The following is a 25064-nucleotide window of genomic DNA, read 5'->3' as shown; positions in this document are numbered from 1 at the left end:
TTTCTTAAAGTAAAAGTGTAATGTTGACTCTTGAAAGAAACTAATATTGCATCTTGTATAACTTAAATCCAAAAAGACATATTATTTTTATAAAAGGTAACGGTATTTTTCCAAACAGAGGTGTTGTGTCTTTATTTTAGTGGTTCATCACTGTGTTACTGTGGGTGAGACTTGTAAGTACTTAGCCAACGCCTTGAGTTAGCTGTAGACCACTACTGGGCCAAGCTACCATATGTAGGCTTGGGTAATCTAGGTCCAACAGAGATCTATTGATAACATTTGCACTACTGACTCATCTCGCCAATGTCAAAGGAAGACCTATGCAAATGGGCTCTACTGTGCTCAGAGCACTGTGTTCAATAGAGGATACCAAGTTATTGTCAGCCAGAAACGAAAAGGCAAGTCTGATACTCCTATTGATACTGACCTACTGAGGGTTCTGACTAGTAAAGGACGCATGGTGACTGCTCACTGCCCTGGAAAGGCAATCACTTGAGAATCTTCACATTTCATTCACCTGCCTCGACTTTTGCCAACTCAATGTCAGGAGGGAGACTTGTCCTCCTGAAAATCAAGAGAGCCGAATGACTATACCAATGTCTCTACACCAATGCCAGTCATGGACACTTCTCCGGATTCTCCGCAGCCTCACATGACCATATTTGGGCGATTGATTTGAGCATCAAAATGACTTTTTGAAGAGTTGTAATGTGCATATATATTATTGTTACTATTTATTTAACAAAGGGGGAGATGTAGTGTCTTGTGAGTTAGAGATGATCGGACCCTTTTGGTTCCTGACGGACTCCATAGCACAGTGACGCAAGTGCATTGGTATGGATGATAGAATTTATGATGTAGAAAGTTAAGTTAACTGTTACACGCTGAGGAATAAAGATATATATAATAACAAACTCCTTGTGTGGCATGATCATCCGCATATCCCCGGCTGGGGAGGACGCTACACATACCTTCCATACCACTTATACTGCGTGTTTTTAGAAGTTAAAAACTACCCTAATTTGCAAACATGGACCACCTTTTTAGCTATCTCATTCACTAATGGAGGCCACTTTTATGTTGTGCCTGGACTGAGTATTGCAGCTCAGAGAAAGGGAGAACTTACAGTATTACATCAATAACTGACATTCCTACCTGCAGAGCTTGAAATGTGAGGGTACTGTTGCACTAGGGGAAACCCAAACCCTGCTTTAGCAATATTTCCCTTGGAGTCAATACCTACCACTAATACCGTGGGGCATGGAATGATGCACGTAGGTCAGGTGTCCTGAGCATGAAAGATAAGACCGGACACAAACATGACAGGTACAAAAATAGGAATTTCACTGTTCAGCCACTTGTACAACCCACTGCTATCCATGCAAAACTGTTGCATTTGCCTAACGAGATTTGTCTTTAAATGTTCTTTTTCTAGTGGACTAAAACTGGCCAGGTAAGCGTCTTTAGTTCCTTTCTGGCTAAATAGAAGCAAATCTATGTACTGCTCTATTATTCATCTGTAATATTAAATTTCTGAAGTGGTTAATGGAATTCCGCCAGCGAGAATACTTCTGCCAGGTTTTCTACCACACACTATCACCTTCTGCCAACAAAACCCGCTGTTTATTTTGATTGGCTTTCATATTTATAAATGTGCTTGTTGAGGCTGTGAGTACATGCATTTCCCGTCAGACAAAAGATTTTAAGAATGTTTGTAAATATATGGGTATTGTATGTTTTATTAGAGCCTGGGGCTGACATGTGTAACCATTAAGGTATTATCTTTAGTTTCTGCACCATTCGTTTCTAAATTCTCACCTGTCATCTCTGTCTGACTTAAGGCGCAAGGCAGACAGATGAATTCCAGCCAGTCTGAAAGCGCCAAAGTATAAATGTCAGCCTCACACCTTGTGGCTTTTCTCTCTTTCTTCTGCTATTGCTGTGCATTGAAAAATGATATTACCGCATTTATCTATGGTACCTTTGTTCGCAGAAATACGGAAGTTAATGGTTTATGTATTTTGCAGGAAAGCATGGAGCTCGTGTACAATAAGACCAAGCAAGTGGCGGTTACCGGGGTTACCGGAATGGCCTTCCCAACAGGGGACGTCAACAATTTCGTTGTTGGCTGCGAAGAGGGTACAGTTTACACAGGGTGCCGACACGGAAGGTGATTTTTGTTTGTGCATGGATATGTATGGCAGCCATTTTCTGCAATAGCATTGATATTGCCATAACCAATATTGTATGGATCGTCTACTAGTTTACACAGCTTGGCTATATGCAAGATCATTTTTAGGTCTTGCATACCAAACAGCACAAACTATCTGTTGGCCAAGAACCTATTGTCAGCATACAATGGGCTCAGAGCCCACCAATGTTTACCATTGGTTGGCTTTACTAATGCTTGCTTTTTATGTCTTAGCTTGCCTGGGCTTCCATTGCTCTTCTTGTGTTTGTCCCTCCCCTTTTGTATGGACACATTGCTTGTGTCCGGCCACTCCTTGCTTTTCGAATACTATTTTTTTATTTTTGGTGAAGTACTTTATGAGAGTGCTTATGTTTTTGCAGCTGTCTTCCCTATGTACTTCTCTCCCCCTGACGAACTTAGTGTTGCTCTCTGTTGTTCGTGTGCTTCTCCCTAGGGTCAGACTGGAACAGAAAATGGGGCCGGGCCTGAAAATAAAAGTGGTTGCCCATTAACTGATCAGAAAGCTAAAAAAGTGGCTCACATTTGCAAATTGAAAAGACAGAGGACCTAATTATAAGTCAGACTGGCGGGGGCAGTGGTGGCGGTCCAGCCATCCCTGCACCAGGGGTCCCACTGCCCAATATCAACTTTGGCAGTTGGACCGCCATTGCACACCATTCCCTGGTGGTGGTCAGGGGCTCAGCAATATGTTGGTGGTGCTACTGCTTCACTGCCATGCATATTACAAGTTTCAGGACCACCAACGGTGTCATGGAGGTATTTACTCTATAAAAAGGCTGGCAGTCCTGAAACAAAGGGGGCTCTACAGGGCCCCCTGTTTCCCATTTGCTTGGGGATGCATGCAGGGGCACAACATGTTCCCCCTGTGTGCAGGAACTGATTTTGGCGTTTCCATTGCGGTACCAATTTTCAGAGGCACCGCCATGGGACTGCCCAAAAAAACAGGCAGACACGAGGAAACTGGTATTTTGGCAGGTGGTGTGCACACTGCTTAGGTGTTTTGCAAGGTATGGAAGACTGCATGATTTTTTGCTTGCTTGAAGCAACGTTTGTGGTAATACAAGGTAAATCAATAGTAGAAACCTTCTCACCAGACAATTAAACATGCTGGCAAACAGCACGAAAACAGCCCACACAATTACCTGTCAGACCACCCCTTATGGCACTGCTAGATTTTCTTATAGGCCACTCCCATCCCTGCTTCTCCCTCGCTCCTTCCTTGTTGCACTTGCCCTTGTGTACTTCTCCCCCTTTGCTTTCTCACTAATGTGATTCCCCCCTGTCCAGTCCACCTTGCTCTCTCTTGCCCGTTGCTTTTTCTCACCACCTGTGGTGTCCATGTTGCTTCCATCTCCCGCTCTCCGTGTTGCTTCCGGCCATCCATGCCCTCCATGTTATTACCCCCACCTGTGTTGTTTCCCCACTTGCGTCTTTTTTATGCTTTCCCCACCTGAATCTTTTGTGACGCTTCCTCACACCCAGGCCCTTTGTGTTGCTCCTACTTATTTTTTGTATTTACCAATCCAACTTTGAAGCACTTTGCTGCTATTATTTCTACCCCTATGGGTTGATAGCAGGAACATGTGGGTTGAAGTATTCTATACTGCAGGTGGTACAAGGCAGTCATGTTAAGTCCCTGTTTTGTGTGATGCGGGAAGCTTTCATTACCGCTGACCATGCTATGTTATACTTGGAACTACTTTGAAAAGTGTACAATGATATTTCCTATATTGTTACTAATGTGTGCCTGAGGTACTTTTCCAATTGTATTTGGGTTTGGGCATGTGGCTGGCATTTAAGGCTGTTACGGGCTTAGCATGACTGCCACATGGTTGCCCTTGGGTCTGTGACTGATGCATCTCTAACAAATTATGGCAGAAACCTAATTAGTACAAGCTTGGTGAATAAAGTAGGCATATTTAGTTTAACAATTTTTTTTATTGTACTAATTACATTTTAGTTATGGTTTAAGTTTGCACTTATTTTAGTTTTTAATTTTCTTCAGTGGTGTTACTTTATGGATGTTATCAGAGTAAAAGGATAAATGACATCAATTCCTATAATGCACCTGATGTTCTGTAATATAATTTCTTGTGATATCATTGTAGATGGGTCAAAAGGCATGTGATGTCCCTTCCTCTACACCTAACATTTTGAGTAATTGACTACAATGGATTATAGCTGCTCAGTCAGAAACATATGCATTAGGGTTATTAATATGAGCTCTGCAGGGCCGACGCCTACAACATAACTCAGCTTTGTGTAAAAGCACCAGAAAAGGAATATTTGCTGTAGAAGTTCTGTACCCTAATTCACTGTCTCCAAGTTTCTGCAGTGTTTACTCTGTTCCTAACCCTGCAGGCTACCTCTTTCCAGGCTTCAGCAAATCAACTTAAAGTTCCTAAAGGCTTGTGCAGCTGTTCAAACTTCTAACACATGCCTGTTGAGCTCCTCCCTCTCTCTAGGTTCCTGTGGAAGATGACCAGGTTCCACATTACAAGGACAACCCTTTTCTATTCATACACTATGCTTTTAAACCATCTGTTTGTAATTAACTTCTAAACAGATGGTGCCCAAGGCTCGCTCCCGCAAGGGAAACTCTGTGTGTGACCTCAGCCACACTCCCCCACCCCTCCCAATTATTAACCCGCGGGCTACACTTCATACAGGGTAATGCATAGGCACACAGTGCAGTCATGACTGTAATGCATCTACACTCAGTGCAGTAATGAGGGTAATGCATGGGCACACAATGCATCAATACAGGGCAGTGTATTGGCACACACTTCCTCTATTTTGGGTTTTTCCGACCCAGAGTTAACAAGACTCTGACTTTCCCGCACACCCCTGCCGACTTGTGTCACTGGCGACCACCTTGGCTAGTCCACCAGAATGTTTCTCAGCCATGGCTATTTTCCGTGATAGTTTGTGACTTGGTGAATGGCCAGCGCTCTCGTTGGCCTCGAAGCGCTCTTGTTGGCCCCGAAGCACTCTCGTTGGCCTCGAAGCGTTCGAGTTGGCCTCGAAGCTCTCTCCATGGCATTGGAGCGCGCTCATTGGCCTCGAAGCGCTCTCGTGGCCTCAAAGTCCTCTCCTGGAGTAGGGTCCAGCTCCCCTCTTCACTGGCCATGAAGTGCTAATCCAACGGGCTTCCGTACGACTACAAGCGGCTGTCGCCGCTCTGCCCCCTGGAGGCGGCAGCCCTTCATGGCAAACAGCAAGGATGAAAGCCCTGTCCCTCGGCACCTCGTTACTCGCATTACAAAAACATACACTCTCGCTTACATTTTAAGAAAACAGCTGCCAAGAGTCGAAGACGCATGACGGGGTGCAGGATGCGAACCTTCACGAGGAAAGACCTCTGCACCGCCATTGATTTCCCTGCAAGAAAAACTAGCATATGCAATATGTCTTGCATTTGGGACTGTGTAAGTAAAAATAAAAACTGAAGTATAAGACTTCACGTTTACATTTACTTCGTATTTAGGCTGCAGTAAATGTAAACGTGAAGTCTTACACTTCAGGTTTTTTTTTTTTTACTTACATGGTCCCAAAGGCGAGACCTATTGGCTATGCCAATGCTTGTTACATGTCATTGTTATCAGGTGTGTTTGTCAAATTGGCTCAATTAAAATCAACAAATATTACTAGTCTCATGATGCACTGATATATGGAAGCAAATTCCATAAATGTAAAAGAAACATGCTGCTATCAAGCAGCCATCAGGTCACTCTAATTCTGTTATTATCCCCATCTACAGGCACTGGTAGCACTACACGTTCTTTCATTTAGTAACATCAGTTCCATCCCTACTGAAACATAGAGAGCTCACTCCTTCAACTCTCCTAGATCAAACACATTCACATTTCTCATTGTTATTGCTAGAACTGGGGGTCTCTAGTTGGCAGAGATAGGTACCACTGTCCAAATAGGGACCCTTGCTTCTAGTCAGGGTAAGGAGAAAACACTCTTCAGATAAACCCTGCTCACCCCCTTGGTAGCTTGGCACGAGCAGTCAGGCTTATCAAAGGCAATGTGCAAAGTATTTGTACCAACTCACAGTAACACAGTGAAAACGCAGCAAACTGACTCCACAGCAGTTTAGAAAAATAAAGGTATTTAATCTAAACTACACAATACCAAAACGACAAAAATCGAACATACACAGTTCAAGAATATGGTTTCAAAAGTGTTCTTCAGGTTGCGTTAAAATAATCCACAGTTGCGTCACGTTTTAGCCAACAGTACCTTTAGATGCAACAAAAGTTCCTAGTGAAAGCTGTAGCATTGAAAAGCAAGCGATGCGTCACTCCTGAGACCCTGGGGAGGTGATGCAACAACCCCGCTGGACATAGCGGGCGTGTTGTGATGACTTCGGTCTGTATGGGGAGTCATGCGATACCTTGCGTGGATTCCGGTGCACAGGTTTCGGTGGAAGCGGCTTGCAAAAGGTACAATGAGACGATCTTCGGGGCGGCAATGATCTCCGGTGCGGCGGCGATGCGCAGCTCAGCGTCGATCTTCTCCTCTCGCGGCCCCTGGATGCGATGGCTCTGCGACGACTCTCGCAGCGACTTGATGCAGTTCGCAAGCAAGCGGTGCGACGATCTCACCCAGTGACGACAGGCTCTGCGACGATACTCGCAGCAATTGTAACCTTCCCGCACCGGTCTGGTGCGTCCCGCAAGCGAAGGATGCAACAACTCTGGCAGCGGCAACAGGCGCTGCGACGATCTCGGCCTTCACGGCGGCTGGAATTTCCTCGCACTGACGGGGATACACTCCGCAAGCGAGCGATGCGGGAAAACTTGCAAAAAGTTCTTAAAATCTTGGTTTCCAGCTTTCCAACACAGGTACAACTTTCAGAGGCAGCACAACTGGCCCAAGCACTCTAGGAAGGACAGAACTCTCTCAGTAGAGTTCAGGGAAGCTGGGGGTGAAGTCCTTTTGTTCCTGGGACTTCTTAATGGGGAGCCAGCTCTTCTTCAGGCCCATGGAGATTCCTTCACGCAAGAGGACATAGCACAAAGCAAAGTCCTTCCCTTCTCCTTGGCAGCAAACCAACTGCAGGTCAGTCTAGCAAAGCAACAGCAGGACAGTCTTCCTTCTTCAGTTTTCCTGCTTTCTCCTTGGCAGAGGTTCCTTCTTGATTCCAGGATGATCTAATTTTCTGTAGTCAGGGGTCCTATATGTATACCTCTAAAAGTCTTTGTTCCCTTTCGGCAGGAGGGCTCTGAGGCCGGTCTGAACCAGTTCTGGATGTTCCCTGAGCACTTTGTTTTCCTGGCTTCTCCTTTCCTTTCAGAGAGAGGGGCCGGGTCGTCAGCCGCCCAGCAGGAGGCGGAGCCAGCATTGTAGGAGGCAGGCACAGCCCTATTCAGGTTTTCTAAAAGGGGGGTGGTCCACAGAGGAATCCGAATCCACATCAGTTTTCACAGGATTTTAGTAAAGGTAACACACTCAAGAAAACTCTGGACCTCTTGAGTTTTCAGACGATAAAGTATTTGAAGTAAATGATGAGTGTGTTAGACGTTATATCTTGGTGTCCTTAGGCTCAATCCTTTTTTATATAAATAGAGTCAAGAGAGTCCTTGTTTTATAGAAAAGTTGATCTTTATTTGTGTAGATAAAAGCGTGGACAGCCGACACGTGTTTCGCCCCTGTGGCCCAGGTGCTATCCCCTTCCACCACTCAAGATGCAGATGTAGTCATTCAGCCCAGGGCTGACCCAGCCAGCCTCCTGGGGGCTCCCCAGCCCCTGTCACTCTCAAACCAGATAGTCAATTCACAAACAGGCCAAGGAACACAGAAAGGTCAGACAAGAGAGCAGCCACTTTCTAAAAGTGCTGTGCTCAAACACAGGATTTAAAAACCACCTTTCCTAAAAGATGTGTTATTAAATTCTGAGTTCGGGGCTACCAGACTTTTATGTCCTACCTTGCTCCTATGGGATGATTTTCTGGTAGCCACTGTAGCCAGTATCCCCCGTGATAGCCTATGGGCAAGGTAGCCTTACAATAGTGAAAAACGAAAATGGCTGTCATTCACTACCAGAGCATGTCACCTGCACTTGTACATGCTCTATCTTTCACATACAGTGCACCCTGCCCAAGGGGGTACCTTGGGCCTTTCATAGGGGTGACTAATGTGCACAAAAAGGGAAGGGTTGGGCCTGGTCAGTGGGGACACTGACCAGGAGCACATGGCAGTTCACAGACTGCTAACAGGCACTGCGGTTGCAGGCCTGAGACACCATTTTAAGGCTACTCATGTGGGTGGCACAATCAGTGCTGCAGGCCCACTAGTAGCGTTTGTCATCACCAGCCCTGGCACACCCAGTGCACTTTACTAGGGACTTCTTGTTGATACAAATATGCCAATCATGGATAACCAATTACAATAACAATTTACTCAGGGAGCACTTGCACTTTGACACTGATCAGCAGTGCCGAAGTGCCCAAAGCATCTAAACCAGCAAAAACGAAATCCAGCACAGCATCAAAAAATACAGGAGGTAGAGGCGAAAAGATAGGGGAACCATGCCAAAGTAGCCAGGTCTAACAGTTATTTAATTCAAGACATGGCTCTTCAGCAATGCCTCTCTGTTCGAATTCCTGCACCACTCTTTTAGGCGCCTGCAGCACTCTCTCCTTTCATATTCCTATGTGATCCCTCCCTCTGGGCACATGCAGCAGCATTCACTTCTACCATTTTACTCCAGTATCTCTTCACCGTTTCAGTCTCGTGTAACACTTTCTCCTTCATTTTAGGTCCTTGAAATACTTTGCCCATTTCCTTGGAATCCTGTAGATTTCCCTCCTTACAGGCTTGTGCAGTTCCCGCAGCATCTGCTTCCTGCGAAATACACTTCCTTCTGATGCATTCCTTACCTCATTTCAGAAAGAGTTGCCTTACTAGAATGATGTTATGAAGGTGGCTTTCAGCTAGTAACAGTTTTTCACTGGTCTCTAATTGTACTGTGTCTTGTAGGCCCACAATTAAAATGTCAGAAGTGAAACTACCATTCCCACAATGCTTTGTCCTGTCGAATATAAATGAGACCAGCTTAGCTACCCTAACTGTATACAATTAGTGCACAGCTATGCTTCTGTCCCATCCTACATTCTTTCTCTTTACTAGTTATTGGAGATCTGCAGATACTGCAACAGCAACCATAATGGAGTCTGAGGTGGTCTGCTCATGTAATGTTGGGGAACTTCAGTTATCGGAGGGGATCAAATAGATGAAATTCTGCTTTACCAAGGCAACTGAGCATGGCGTAATAAAAGACTGCTACACTCTATCTGCCTTTTTAACAGATTGCCTGATTTTACACTCATTTCACCCAGAGGCACCACAGTAAAGTTTATACCAGTTCTGTGCTGCTAAAAGCTGTAGCTTAGTTTTCCCACGGACATTCTTTACGTGATGTGGTCAATATGGAGAAAAAAAATGCCATAATAGTGGCGCTAACACCTATAAGCAAAAGCATCACCTAGTCAAGATTTCAACAGCACAGTCTTTCTATAACTAAGTAGTGTCCAGCTTAGTTCTAGTAAGACATTAATAATATGTGGCTGCTTTCTTTGCATAATTGCTGATTGTAGTTATATTGAGGGCTGCTTGCTGTTAAGGAAAGCAGGGGGGAGTCAAAGTAAAGACCCACGCTGTCATCAGGACTTCCTTTTCCAGTGCTTAATTTGAGCCGGTGGTTGGTGGTAGTGGCCACCAGCACTCATTTTTGGGGACTGGAACAGAATGAGAGAGAAAGGCAGAAAATGTGTATAGAAAGAAGATAAATACTGGAAAACATAGACAAAGGGAGAAAGCAGGTGTGAAACACAACCTGAAAAAGTAAATTAAAGGGACAGGGAGCATTGGTGGTAGCGGACATAAATGGCAACCCCGCATTTAGTAGCACTGGTAACAAGCTTTTGAGAAAATGAGCCCCGGCACTTATTATTATACATTGATTGACTCGTTTGACTGCCAACTAGTGGTAGTGCAGAATTACTGCAAAAAGACCGAAATGGGCCTTTTTCACAAGAATGAGGGTATTTTGGGAAGCTAGTTTATATATTGCGATACAGACTGAAAAAGTATACTTTACGCATGCATGCAATCTTAATTCTAGCTGGAAAAAACGCTTTATGAAATAGTCTGCAAAGGATAACAGAGAAATATATTGGACTATTCTTTTTACCAGAGGTTTGACTTTTTAGCGTGCCAAATAATGAGGAAAGAATTCCTCTGCAGTGACTCATTCTTTTTTATTAATCCCTCTGCAGCAAGGCTGGCATCGGAGAGGTCTTCGAGGGCCACCAGGGGCCCGTGACTGGCATCAGCTGTCAGATGGCGCCGGGGCCCGTGGACTTCTCGCATCTCTTCCTGACCTCCTCTTTCGACTGGACCGTCAAGCTGTGGGCGACAAAGGTGAGGCGTCCGGGGCCGAAGGCTCGCAGAGTGGACATTTGTCTTTCATTACCGCAAGCGCGAACGTTCAGGTTTAATGGGAGCCAGATTTGTTAACATTTTTGGTCGCCTCAGATGTTCTGTGCTGGCCGGAGAGCTTTGAAGCCGTAAAAACTTTGTTTCCATTCTTGGCCCAGTTTCATTTTTCACCAGTCGCAAAATTATACATAGCGTGGGCGCGAGTGTTATTTTAAGACCGCATTTTGAAGAGCGCGAGCCGAAAAGTCGGGGATCATTTTTTGAGAAGACATACACATATATATCCTTGCTGGTCGAGTGAAATAAAAGATGCCGCTCAATGGTATGCATGGACACTCGAACACAAAGAAATGCACATTCATTGGTCCCGGTGGCTGTGTCTAATGAGGGAGTGTGCCTCATTAACGGCTCTGTGTCTATGTGCAATTGATTTTGAGTACTAGGGAAAGTAAAGGCGCTGGGAGTGGAACCCATTTACAAAAACATCTGGAGGCAGAACTACAGTGGGACTTTTTTTATGCACTCTTAAATGTCTGTGATTCGGGCAACAAACGCTTAACTCTCTGAGTAAAAGTGAAAAGAGGGTGCAGTCCTTTGACTGTCTTCTTGAATGTCGTGCACAAGAATATCGTGACACTAACATACTGGACAAAATTGCGAGGGAAGAATATCGACAGGTATGAGCACAGAGGAAAGTAAAGATTTACTATTCTAAACTCTACATCTGTCTACCTTGAATATATGTCTTTATCTTCATGGTAGTTAGATGTGTAGTTAGGCAGAGAAAATCTATACGTACTTACCTTTCCTTATTTTGTCCCTTGACATCATCCGCGGCCGGTACAAGTAAGAGTGGTGGGGCGGGTAGGATCCTATCTATGATGGGATAGGAAAAATTAAAATTAAAAATTAAAAAAACACTGACCTTGCGCTCGCCACATTGCTGAGTCAGCGATACTGAGAGGTAAGCGTTTTCATTTATTTATTTATTTTATTTTCCCTATCCCATTGTTTGTGGACTTCCCCCTCCCCGCACCGCCCCACCGCTCTTACCTGTACCGGCTGCACCTGACAAAATGTCAAGTGGACATTTTGTCCATGATATTAGCGTGCCACGATACCTTGGACTCAATATTGCAGAGTCACACCCAGTCTTTTCTGTATGTGCTAATTGTATAGAAATAATCCCTGAACATTGCCATTTTTTCAATCGTAAGTGTTTTTGGGATGAATTCGGAAGTGCCCCTAAGAGAACATAAAAGAGTACTAGAGGAGGACTACTTTACAAGTTCCAAAATGCCGTTGCAAAAAGGTCTCGCTTTTTTTAAATCTGTTTACATTCTCTGAAATATTTAGTTAGCATAAAACTCAGTTAGTAAGAAAATAATTAATAGACCCAGCAAATGTAATTCTGATAGTGTCATAGTAAGAGTCCCCTGGCAGCAAGGAAAATAAGCCAGAATGATTTACATTTCTGAAGTGCCTAGTGGAAGCTCCCCCCAATTTTCATTTGAAGAACTTGGAATAAGGCACTAATGCTGCAACTGGAAAATACCACGTCATGCAGTATTGGGGTTTTCCAGGTGTGGGGTTGTTGATATTACCACATTTAATTTAGGGAAACTTGTAGAGAGGTTTCAAGTTGGTGGGCACGTGAAACATAAAATTGAGCACATAGAGGGAGTGGACAGGCGTGTCTGCCAGCGTTGGGGGAGGTCAGGAAGATGGGTACAAATGTTCTTATTGCCCGCATGCTAGTAGGCTTTAACAGCTGCTAATTGCCCCCCCCCCTTAATTTGCACTCTCACCTTTGCCTGATGCCTGTAATTGTGGTATATGCCATTGCTAATGCCCTGAGATAAAGGAATTAATCACAATGTATGAGCAGAGAGACAAGCTTATACAAACAGATGAGGTACAAACATGTCCTTGTGCTTTTCAGTTCTTGCAAGGATGCTGTTCGCTCTGCTGAGGCGGTCCAACTTACCAGTGGACTTCCTGGTTTTATAGGGGAGTCTAGCAGACAGGGAGCTGGTTATTTTTCTTGTGTGTGGTTTTTAAGGATATATTGGTAAATGCTGATATTCAATATAGAGTTAATTAAAATGATGACCTAAAAATTCGTTATGCATGCACATGGGGGAATAGGGTGCATTACAGAAGCACAGTGTCTCGTGCTGGCCCTTGCCAACAGTGTTAAATTATGAAAATGTGTTTATTGAATGGGTGGAGCTAGTTAAAATCTGACGTGGCCATCTTTCATTGGAGCTCACGCTGAGCTTCCTTTGCTACCAGCCCAGGGCATCTGGAGGTGGCATTGGGGCTTTCATTCACTGACAGAGACGGGGGGTGCTGTGATACTGTCTCTGAGGGACTTTGGTACAGTGATTCAGCACCTGCCCTGCAGATGCAGAATAGTGTAAATCAGATTATCATATAAGGCAATATCAGGAGACATAAAAACATGTTCTATATTGTTTGCAAAAATATCACCTATTGAGTGTAGAATTTTTAGTATTTACTGCAACGGTGCAATCTTTTTATGAATTATATTTAGTTCATATATTTATGTCTGAAACGATATTCTGAGAAGAGTATTCTGGAACAATACCACTGTACAATGGCTCTTTCCTGCAGGTATGAGGAAACAAATGGGATCAATTACTTGAACTCACAGCCATTTAGAGCCACAAGCGGCAGCATCCGACACAAACAGACTAGAAGTCTTTTGGATCAACAAGTTGGGCATCCTAGTGGTGTAAGAAAACTTGGGGGTGGGGGGGCTCCTGCAAAGCAGTGGCGTAACAAAACTTGAGGGGGGGGGGCTGAAAGGTACATGGAGGGGCCCTAGCTCCGGATTTAATCAGGAGCCCTCAGGCCAGAGTACTAGTTCCTGCAGCTCAGAGGCCCCCTCACACTGCGGGGCTGCGGGGGCCTGTGTTATGCCACCGCTGTGCAAAGTACATGCAGCAATGGGGGTTTGGGGACTGGTTACCCGAACCTGAAACGCGTCGGCACAACTACAAGAGCTAAAACATTACATCAAGTGTTATAGAAAAATAGACATATGTTTCATTGCTCTTGTCACTTGACGTTGCTTTGTATGATTTATGAATAAGAATTGTTTTTGAAATATTGAAAAACGGTAATTTCAATGTCTATTGTTACTTGGATGTCTTTTGCTTTATTTGTAATTTTCGTAATGTTTGCCTTGTCCAATATGTAATAGTTTTATATGTGTAAATAAGTGATTTATGAGGTTTATGTATATGTATTCCCCCTTTTTTTTGCCAAAAAGTAAACTTCAAAAAAAAGTTTTGCTACAAAAAACATAAGTGAAAGGTATAAATAAAAGTACCGGACCAGATTTAATGAATCTTTCTATTTGGTCTATATAATAACTGTATTACAAACAAAGAGAGTGTGGGAATTTGTTTTTTGTTATGATAATTATAACGGTCCAGCCCGCTCTAAGTCACGACTGAGGACCTAACTCCTTCGTGCAAAAAACTCCTATTTTGCCAGCGGACATTTTGACACCTGCACTCGGTCACCAAATTAAACAGCGCTACAGTTGGAAGTGGTATAATATCCATGGGCAGGATGGAAAGTGGAGTGATGGGCGTGGAGCAGCCGCATTTAAAAAAAAATCAGCAATCAAACAATTCATTTTATTCAATGCTGAGCCTGATAAAAACCCACCATAAGACAGTAGACATAAAAAATTGTAAATATCTCGACAGATTAAAACTTTGCATGAAGAATGAATCAATAAATACAACTAACAGTACAAGGTCTACTAAGACTACTAATTATAAATAATATAACAAATCCATTCCTGCGCTTTTCTTCTTAGTATGCACACAGTATACAAATTTTCTCTGCACACTAGGACTGTCAAAGTGTCTGTATGTGCTATTCTTAATCCGGGTCTAAACGTTCTAAGACTAAAACCCTAAGGAAGACATACCAGGAGAATCAATCTTTTCCAAGCCAAATGGTATGCAGACCAAAAGGATAAAACGTGACCTATGGTTTCGGCAACACTCTCAGTGCACATAGTGCAGATATTTCTGCCGTCAATGGATTTGTCCCACTTACTTGAGAAACTCCACAGTCCTAAAGTGTCGAATCGAAACTTCATAAATGTGTTGTGGTCTGAATAAGATAGAGTTTTTCAAGATGTGGTTCTTATAATGGAAATGATTTCACTTCCAGATACAGGGCAGACAGACTGCCCTTCGGGCCATTTATCTGGCTATGGCTTATATTGTAATCCCAAAAACATCGCTTCAGTTTAGGTTTAGAAGCTTGGGCAATCGTGCCTGGATCCAGACACAAGGATTCCAGTCCTTGAATTGCCAGCCAGGTTTTTACGTGGCGTACCCATGGTAAAGAGCGGGTGGGTTCAAGCCCCAACAACTCCAGAAGGCCGTCTTTATATGTGGCAAGTTGTGGCGTTGCCCATATCCTTGGCCAGTAAAATCCTAAATGATCGTGGGGCAAACATCTGCGTCAAGAGAGTGTTAGTGTCCACAGTGGTAAAATGTCTGCAATTTAGCAATATCATGGATCAGTGGCTTAGAGCTCTCCCTGAGTATCTTGCTTTGCTGACAATACTGGAGGTGGAGAAGCTAGAGCAGCCTTCAGTACTTTGATCCTATTCTCGGTTGGCAACCTATGAGTCTAAGGGATCAGTAAGTAATGATCATGGGCAAAGATATTAAGAGCAAGGTGAAAAGACAACAATAAATCTCCCACTATGAAGACTGACAACTGTGTGGGTGTAACTGGAACAGAATTCACTCGTGGAGAAACTCTTTTGACAGCAGCGCTCAAAGACTAGCCCCCACAATATAGACAACTATGTGTCATTGGTACAAAGCAAGATGAAGGCCATACAGGCACGGCTTGTGACAAAAAAGAAAAAGGAAAACAAAGAGGTGGGAGCAAACACCTTGAAACTGTCAGACTTGTGCAAAAATCCAAAATGCGTTCAGGAATCTAAGACGTGGAATTTATTCATAACATAGCTCTAATCTCTAAGCAGAGAGATTGAAAGACCAACAAAGAGCCCCAAACCTATGCAGCCAACTGTTCAAAACATTTCAGTGAAGAAAATTGCTGAAGAAGGAAGTGATTTAATTCTTAGAAAGAAAGTTACATAGAGACAACCAGTCTAATTCTGCTATTGGGACCAAGGTGGTGAGGCTGTCTCGAGACAGGGACGCCTAAGAGAAAGGGAGCACTTCTTATGGAGACGAGGAACGCTGCTTTGGTAGGGAGGGTGGCAAGAAAGAGCAAAAGTGTGCCCTTCACACAGAAAAGGTTTTACTCTTTCCCGAAATTAGTAGTGGGACTCTTTGGACGAGATAGACGCTACTATTGCTCTGTCAAGGTTTTGCAACCTGGGGCATGAAAGTATTGGTCTGCTATCCAGCCATATATGCAGATGACACATGCAGGAAGGGCACACATGTTTTCTGAAGCTAAAGCAGTCAGAACCTACCTAGTGGACATCATGTTTTAAACATTTTTTTAAAAATCTTTATTGGTTTTCTGTTTTATTTTTCCTTACTGTAATTGTTATCCTTCACATTACGTTTGGCATGGCAATATAAGATAGTCAAAAGCAACATTCTGATCCACTTGGTACAACCGTGTAAAATCAATGTGCAGATTAGTGCTATACATTGCAGAGGCATAGTCATTGTATGTCGTAGTTCTCACATGCAGCATCAGCAAATGGTAAATCGTGTAATGACATTACCTCCTCGTCCTGTCTCCCCGTCCCATTCTTGATGAAGTGAGCAGCTAGTCTGCTCTACAGAACCCCTACCTAGCTGAGCTGTTGGCACTTCCCCCTTGGATGACGCCACCATCACGTGACTACAAAAGGGGGAAGTGCCGGAAGAATCATCCTGTTTTTTCTTTTCTGCAGTCTACGACCGCGTTCCTGGCTGTGCTGTTTGGAGTCTTCCTATGTCCTGGTAAGTCTCCTTACTGTTTATTTTGTTTTTGCGGCGGCCTGCTCTAGCGGCCGCCTGTGCTTTATGCGCTGCCGTTTCCCCCGCGCTGGCTCCGTTTTGTGGCTTCCTTATTTCACGCGGCTCGCGTTAACAGCCGTCTCTGTTTGGGGGCACTAATTTACACGCGGCTCGCGTTGCGGCCGTTTCTGTTGTTTGTGCTTAATGATGCTCACCTGTCTTAGGTTGGCCTGCTCCAGCGGCCGTTCCTGGGCATTCTCCGGTCCGTTTTTCGCCCTGCTCTAGCGGGCAGGGGCTTTTCTGAGGAGTTTGGTGTCCTGCATCTTTTAAGGGGGCGATTTTGGGAGCTGGCTGGGCTTCTTATACCGGCCTGGTTTCTTTCTCCTCCCACAGGTGTTCGGGTCCTCGGCTATATCTGGGGTCCTAGTTGGGATGTTTCTTGTCCTTGTTTATGCCTGTTGGGAGTGTTGTTTGGACTTTTTGCTTCCGCAATGGATTCGGATGCTTCTTCTTCTGCGGCTCCTGTGGATGCCCTGCGCCTCATTATTAATGAGGCTGTGGCTGCTGCTTTCCTGGCTAGGGACGCGGCTGGGCCTCCTCCCAAGGTGCCTCGTGTTTCTTTGGATACGCAGGCTGATCCTGTGGATGACTTGGGTCCTGATGAGGATGAGGGTGTCCGTGGTCGTTTTGTTCAGGGTGCTGAGCTCACTGAACTGTTTGCCCATGTGAGGTCCAACTTGGGTTTTTCTCCTCCTGCGGATGCTGTTGTTGACGATAACTTTTTTACGCAGTATGTCCAGCCTGCTCCGGATTCTTTGCCTTTGCATGGTGCAGTGCGCAATGTGCTGTCTCACGAATGGAAGGAGGTGGACAAGTCTTCTTTCCCTCGTTTCCTGTCCAGGCGTTACCTTCTTGAGGGCTTTGCGGATGAGTTCCCTCAGGCTGTGAAAATGGACAATTTAATGGCTGGCCTTTCCTCTCAGGGTTTGGTTGTTTCTGAGGACGCCCTTCCTGCGGACGCTGTGGATAAGCGTGTTGAAGGGGCGGTGAAGCGTTCCTATGCTGCTTCTAATTTCTCTGTCCGGGCGACTGCGTATTCCAACTATATGGTTCAGTCGCTCCTTAAGGACTTCCAGTCTCTGTCTGTTCTGCTGAATGACGGCGAGGATGCCACTCCTCTTCTGACTTTGATGGAGTTGCAGGTGCGTTACCTGTCGGACATTTCCTTCGACAATTTGGGGGCGGCGGCCGCTGCTTCTGGTGCGTCCATTGCTGCCCGTCATATTTGGATGCGTTCATGGAAGGCGGACTCTTCCCAGAAGTCGGTTCTCCTTAAGTTGCCTTTTGAAGGTTCGAAGGTGTTCGGTCCTCAGCTGGAGGGCATGGTCAAGCAGTCGGCGGAGAACCGCAAGCTGGTGGCCCCGACCCGTCCTCCTTCTCGGGGCCGTGGATTTGGTTATCGTCGCGCTTTTGGGCCTCCTGCTCGTGGCGCTTCTCAGCCCTTTCGAGGCAGGGGGGCCCCTGGAAGCCACTGCCGGTGTTGCCACCGCCGCTTCCTCCTCTTCTCAATGACTGTCTGCCTTTACCCGTTGGTGGTCGCCTCCAGTACTTCCGCGCCCAGTGGTTGTCGGTCCCGGATGCCTGGGCGGTTCAGACTGTTTCGGAGGGTTACCGGATAGAATTTTCCTCTCCTCCTCCTCCGGGTTTTGTTCAAACTCCCCTGCCCCGTCTTCCTCGACGAAGAGATGCTTTGTTGGCAGGTGTGCGGCTCCTGTTGGAGAAGAGTGCTATTGTGGAGGTTCCTCATCCGGAAAGGGGCTTGGGGTGCTACTCGATCCTTTTTCTGGTTTCCAAGAAGGACACTTCAGATCTTCGTCCTGTTCTGGATCTGAAGCGGGTCAATCACTTCGTCATCCGTCGCCCGTTCAAAATGGTGACCCTCCAGTCCATCCTGCCTCTGGTCCTTCCGGGTGGCTTCCTGGCGTCCCTGGATTTGATGGATGCATATCTACACGTTCCTGTCCATCCGGGCGACCAGCGTTTTCTGCGATTTGCTGTGGGGACCCTTCACTATCAGTTCTGTGTGCTGCCTTTCGGCCTGTCATCGGCGCCCAGGGTGTTCACCAAGCTCCTGGCCCCTCTGGTGGGTATTCGTCATTCCAGGGGGCTGCTAGTTTTTCCATATTTGGACGACTGGTTGATTGTCTCTCCCTCTTTTTCGCAGGCTCTGTCGGATGTGGAACAGGTGTGTCATCTGCTGGGTTCCTTTGGGTTCCTTATCAACCACCGGAAATCTTCCTTGGTGCCCTCTCAGTCCCTGAAGTTCCTGGGGGCTCTCTTCAGGATGGACCTGGGCATGGTGTTCCTCTCCCAGGAGCGCCAGTTGACTTTATTTCGTCACCTTTCTTGGCTTCTTTCCCAGTCGCAGGTGTCTGCCCGTCTCTGGTTGCGAAGTCAGGGAGAGATGGCGTCCACTCTGCATCTCCTTCCTTGGGCCAGGCTACATCTGTACCCCCTGTTGCATCATGTCCTGTCGTACTGGGATCCGGCCTCCTTGGACTACGAGACTCTGATCCCTGTCACTCCGGGGATTCGGGCGGATCTCCAGTGGTGGTTGTCCCCTCTCTCCCTTTCCGGGGGTTTCGATCTCCTTCCCCCTCAGTCTGTGGTCATGTTGTTCATGGATGCGAGTGCTTTGCGGTGGGGTGCTGTTCTTGGTGCATCCAACGCTCAGGGTCGGTGGTCCAGTTTCGAGGCCCTCCAGTCCTCGAACTGGAAGGAGTTGAGGGCGGTTTGGTTGGCTCTTCTTTGGTTCGCTCCTCTCCTTCGGGGTCGGGCGGTTTCGGTTCGGACCGACAATCAGGTGGTTCGTTCCTATGTGAATCACCAGGAGGGCATGTGTCGGGCTCTGTTTCTCCTGTCCCGGGAGATCGGCCTTTGGGCCGAATCGAATCTATTGTCTCTGACAGCGGTCTATCTTCCGGGGAAGGAGAATGGGCCTGCGGACTCTTTGAGCAGGGTGTTCCCCTCCTCGGTGTCCCTCTGTCTGTCCCCGGATCTGTTCGAGCTGATTGTCCTCAGGTTCCACCTTCCTTGGCTGGATCTCTTCGCCTCGGAGGAGTCCGCCCTTCTTCCCCAGTTTTGCAGCATCATTCCCTCACCGTTGGCGTGGGCCTCCGATGCTTTCTCGATTCCTTGGTCGAGGGGTCTGCTGTTTGCCTTCCCTCCGTTTGCCTTGATCCCGAGGGTCCTCAGGAAAATTCGTTGGGATCGGGCGGAGGTTCTCCTGGTGGTTCCGGAGTGGTCCCGGCAGTCTTGGTACCCCCTTCTCCTGGCCTTCTCTGTTTACCCTCATTGGAGGTTTCCCCTGTCTCCCTCCCCCCTGCGGGCTCCTCTTCTCAGTCTTGCCTCCCTGCGATGCCTCCGGCTGGGGGTTTGGCACTTGAGAGGTTGAGTCTACTGGATTTGGGTTGCTCGATGGAGGTTGCCCAATGTCTTCAGCTTTCCAGGCGTCCTTCCACCTTGAAATCTTATGCCCGCCACTGGAAGAGTTTTTCCACTTGGTGTTTGGGGAAGGGTCTCTCTTCTGCCTCCTGTGTGGCCGTTGTGATACTGGACTTCTTAAGGGATGGTTTCGTCCTGGGGCTTGCGGTGTCTTCCCTACGGGCGCAGTGGGCTGCCATTCTTGCCTTTCGGTGTTCCTCTGTTTCCTTTATCTCCCCGTTGGTGGCTTGCCTTCTGCGGAGTTTCTTGCTTCAGCGTCCTGTGTCCCGTTCACCTGTGCCTCCTTGGGATCTTCCCTTGGTTCTGCGAGCTTTGACAGGTCCTCCTTTCGAACCATTGGACTCCGTGGCCCTGAAGTTCCTTTCTGCAAAGGTTATTTTCCTGGTGGCCATTACTTCTGGGCGGAGGGTTGGTGAGATTGGTGCTCTGATGGCTTCTCCCCCCTTCTTGCGTTTCTGCGCTGACAAGGTCATTCTCCGCCCGAGTCAGTTCTTTCTTCCTAAAGTGGTTTCTTCCTTTCACTGTCAGGAGGATATTGTTCTCCCGGTGTTTTTTCCGGTCCCTTCTTCTCCTGAGGAGGTGCTCCTCCATTCATTAGATGTGCTGAGGGCTCTCAGCATCTACTTAGAGCGTACGGCTGTTTTTCACAAGGTGGATTCCCTGCTCGTCACCTATGGCCTGTCGGGTCTGGGGCTTCGCCCTTCTCTGTCCACCTTGTCTCGTTGGGTCAGAGGCGCTGTGGTTGCTGCTTACGATTCTGCCCACTGTCCCCTGCCTTCTTCGGTTCAGGGTCGGTCGACTCGGAGTGTTTCTTCCTCCTGGGCCATGTTCAAGGGGGCCTTGTTGAGGGACATTTGCAATGCTGCCACATGGGCTTCTCCCCACACTTTTGTTGCCCATTATCGTTTGGAGTTGGGGATGGCGGCCTCTGCTGCTTTTGGGGCTTCGGTCCTGTCTGCTGTACATGATTTATGATTTGTACTTACTTTTGTGGATTAAATGGACCTGTTTACTGCATTTTTCTGGTTTGTTTTTTCTTACAATCACCGTGTGCTTGGGTATGGGCTAACTTCATCAGGAATGGGACGGGGAGACAGGCCGAGGAGGTAATGCCCGGTTACTCACCGGTAATAACCATTACTCCGAGTCCTGGTCTCCCCGTCCCATTCCTGAGCCCTTCCCTCCCTCCCTGGTTTGGGGTGTCTGTGGGTGATTGTATGTGTTTCGTTCTGTTGTCTTTGGTATTTTCAGGATGATTCTTCCGGCACTTCCCCCTTTTGTAGTCACGTGATGGTGACGTCATCCTAGGGGGAAGTGCCAACAGTTCAGCTAGGTAGGGGTTCTGTAGAGCAGACTAGCTGCTCACTTCATCAGGAATGGGACGGGGAGACCAGGACTCGGAGTAATGGTTATTACCGGTGAGTAACCGGGCATGATCGCCTGCTCACGTTCCTGCAGTGCCATTACCAGTTTGCAACTGGAATCACTAGCTTCATGCATCACTGTAGTTGATCATACACAGTATGATCATACACAACATATACGCCGCCAGTAGACGTAGTGGAAATCCATGTACAATTGCTTCGATCCTCAACAATAATTCTTTGCAATAGAAAGGACGGAGAGAAGATAGGGGTGCACCAATAAGACATATATTATCTAATAAACGTCTCCTAACAACATACTCAAAACAAAGAAATAAGGGGGCTGTCATTGATTAAGAATTGTAATAATCTTCGCTGGACTGTGTGCAGGACAGTGCGCTGCCACCCGCGCAGTGAGGGAGTGCGTCAGGGCGGGACTTGAACTTGTAAAAATTCTGAGGGGCATTATTGTGCCGGTGGACGTTCTGGCAGATAAAGGGGTGTGGGGTCCTCCACATCATAGTTCAACTATGTTGCAGTTTCTAACAGTTGGTGATTCCCTTCGACTATTATCGTATCCCACGCAACCCGGGGCCGCTAGCATGCGCATTATTTTTCGGCCGGGTGGGTGCCATCCGCGTCCTTATTGCCCTCGTTGTTAAATGCTAAGAGTATAGTGTCCCAGTATTGCGCAATGGGGAATTTGCGCAGCCCTGCTGTTTCTTCCCTGTATATTGCTGTGCTTTCTGCCGGAGCCCAGTTTGCAAGAGATCTCTTCCAGCTGACCGGCTCAGGGGGGTCTGAGTGTTTCCATCTTTTTGTAAGCAGGAGCTTCGCAATTATCAACCCCAAATCTCTAAACCGTGATGTTACTTTGTTTTTGTTAGTCCTCACATAAATTCCCAGTATGGAAACCTCCCATGACAGCGGCAAGGGGGTGTCTGTGCAGAGCACTAGGGATGCGGTATCTGCGCACCAATAGCTTTGTAGGGAACCACAGAACCATAGCATATACAGTAGGTCTGCATCAGGCCGCCTACAGCGCGGGCACTCGGAAGTAGTGATTTTGAAGTATCTGTTAATTTTATTGGGGGAGAGATAAGCCCTGTGTAAGATGTATGTTTGTATTAATTTGAATTTGAAGCTTCTCAGTATATAAATGGGGCAGGCCAGGATATTACCCCATTCCTTGTCGGTCCAGGGTTGGCCACGGTCCGCCTCCCAGTTGGCACAGAGGGACGTCATTGGTTTCAACGTGTGCGTAAGTAAGGCTGTCACCAGCCAATGTACTATGTAAGACCCCGCCTTCATGGCGTATAGATACTGTATTAATAAATGCATTGGGGGCTCGGTTGTTAGATCTCCCCAAATAGTTGACAAGGCTCTCACTAAGGAGGTGTGCAGTAAGAATTGTCCTACAGGTAAATCTGTGTCTTCCGCCAGAGCTTTGAGCGTTAGCGCACCATCCCTATAGAGTTTGCCTAGTGTGACCACGCCTGCCACACGCCAATGTTTAAGAGCCTCCTCAGAAGTACCCGTCCTCCCCCTTGGTGTCCCTAAGAGTGGTATTATCGGGGCGTATGGAAGAGCCGCGCGGGTGAGATGCAGGCTCCTCCTGTAACATCTGTATGCTAACCTTAAATGTAGCTGTGACGGTCTTGGGGACTTGGGGGCAGGGTGAAACAGATGATATATTTGAGTGTGAGTCCACGGCCGTTGCAAGGTTGCTGTGTCGTCCAAATTGCTGCCGCGTAGCCACTTTGCTACCCATTGCAGCTGGGAGGCTATATAATACAGTTCCATGTTCGGAATTGCTAGCCCCCCCCCGACTGGTAGGTGCATGTAATTTCCACAGCGCAAGTAGTGGACATCATTTTATATTGCAGTTCTTATTATATCCAGGAATTGGTAAATACCAAAGACATTGCAAATTATAACTGTATCCCTGTGCATAATTCCTCACTCTACTTTTCAGTTTTTGCAACGCTTTCCGTAGAGCAGCATGCCAACAATTCCTCGCTCAAAATGGCCGATATTCATGGTCAAACCCATGGTCTATACACTTTTTACATCTCCTTCCTCTTAGTGTCTGATGAACTGCTATGCTGTGACCGCAGTGACGACCTGCAGGGACCTCGCCTGGTCCCTGCAGTTAGGAATTTGTCCATTTTCATAATTTTCAATATTTACTCTGATGCCCAAACTCCAGTTATTTCTCAGAGTTTTTTTAATCAACTTGATGACCCTGAGACTTTTGTTCTTCTTTCCTTAGTGGCCAGATACATGTGCTCTGCAACTGGTGTTAAAATGAAATACTAGTTAATTTTTTACTAGCATGTCAGTGACCGTTTTCCTGTACTAGAATCTATCGTTGCTTGATGTCCATCTATTGCTCTATCTAACAGCATCTCGTCCAGAAAAATGAATTTTTCAGTCTCACGGCAGTGCCTTAGTGACCTTTTTGATAGTCCTTGGCAATTTTGTTTCGGTTCACTCCAAAGAAAATGCGCCACAATCCACTTTTTCACAGAATAAGTAAAAAAAACAGGCATTTTCCTGGTGCATGGTGGTTCATTGTGGACCCTGATGGTTTCTGAATTTGCATGGAGACAGGGAGGGTGAAAACATTGCAAAAACACTACTAATTTCAAAGGCATTGACACGCATTCCACCTAGCAGAACACATTTGCAGAAATGTGGTGAATTAGTTCTGCAAGCAAAATATTTCTAGAAACAGATCTTGTATTTCTGCAAAAGATTAATCCAGCTACCACTGTTTTATTGTGATACTAATATCGACTAATTCAAAGAAAGGAGTTTAAGCATTAACCAATTCACTGTTCAAATTATTTGCTCAAAGGGGCAATTGCATCCATTTTTTAGAATACTTTTACATGCAACTAGATTTATTATCACTTATGAAGCTATTTCTAGGCGTTGTCAATGCTGTGGATTGTGTTTATTTATGTTGCATGCAAACGTGGGTGAGCTACAGTCACATACTGAATGTTGTGGGTCTATGCTGTTATCAAGCTGCGTCCTCATGGAGGTTGACCTGTAATAAAGTGGTGTATTACATTGGAGGTTCACATATAATCAAATGTTATATTATGCCAGGTTTAACTGCAATGAGGTTGTGTATATCATGGGGATTCAGCTATTATCGAGGTGTCTTTGTTTGGAGATTCCTGCTATTAGGAAGTACATGTTGTGGGGCCTCAGCTATAATGAAAGTAAGCCTGTTTTGGTTGTAGTTGCACTGTATACCATGGGATTCAATCTTCCTATCGTCGTTTTTCTTTATTTGAAGTATGGGTGTCTGTGTATTTGTGTGATCAGGATTCTGTTGCAATCAAGTTGTAAATCCTATGGTGGTCATCTGTAATGACATTATGTATTTTATGGAGTTAACCTGTAATTACATTGTATAGATTGTGTTGCTTCCATTGTAATCACAGAGTCTGATTCACAAAGGCTAATATATTTGTAGGTATGACTTACGTTGGTAGTGCTCCTGATTTAGTCATTAAATTCAGGAGTAAGACA

General features: G+C 46.0%; 1 protein-coding gene across 1 annotated transcript in view; it reads left to right on the top strand.

The window, feature by feature from the left end:
• Positions 1-25064, top strand: part of DYNC1I1 (dynein cytoplasmic 1 intermediate chain 1) — a 1862117-nt gene that overhangs the window by 1529823 nt on the left and 307230 nt on the right. The window contains exons 14-15 of the mRNA XM_086941928.1: positions 2028-2170; positions 10501-10645. Of these exons, the coding sequence (XP_086798054.1) occupies positions 2028-2170; positions 10501-10645 (288 nt within the window). The remainder of the gene's footprint in view (positions 1-2027; positions 2171-10500; positions 10646-25064) is intronic.

This window comes from Lissotriton vulgaris, chromosome 10, assembly GCF_964263255.1.
Source record: "Lissotriton vulgaris chromosome 10, aLisVul1.2, whole genome shotgun sequence".
In the NCBI taxonomy this organism is placed as follows: domain Eukaryota; kingdom Metazoa; phylum Chordata; class Amphibia; order Caudata; family Salamandridae; genus Lissotriton; species Lissotriton vulgaris.
The sequence above is the reverse complement of the archived record's forward strand: the minus strand, read 5'-3'. Positions and strand labels throughout refer to the sequence as shown.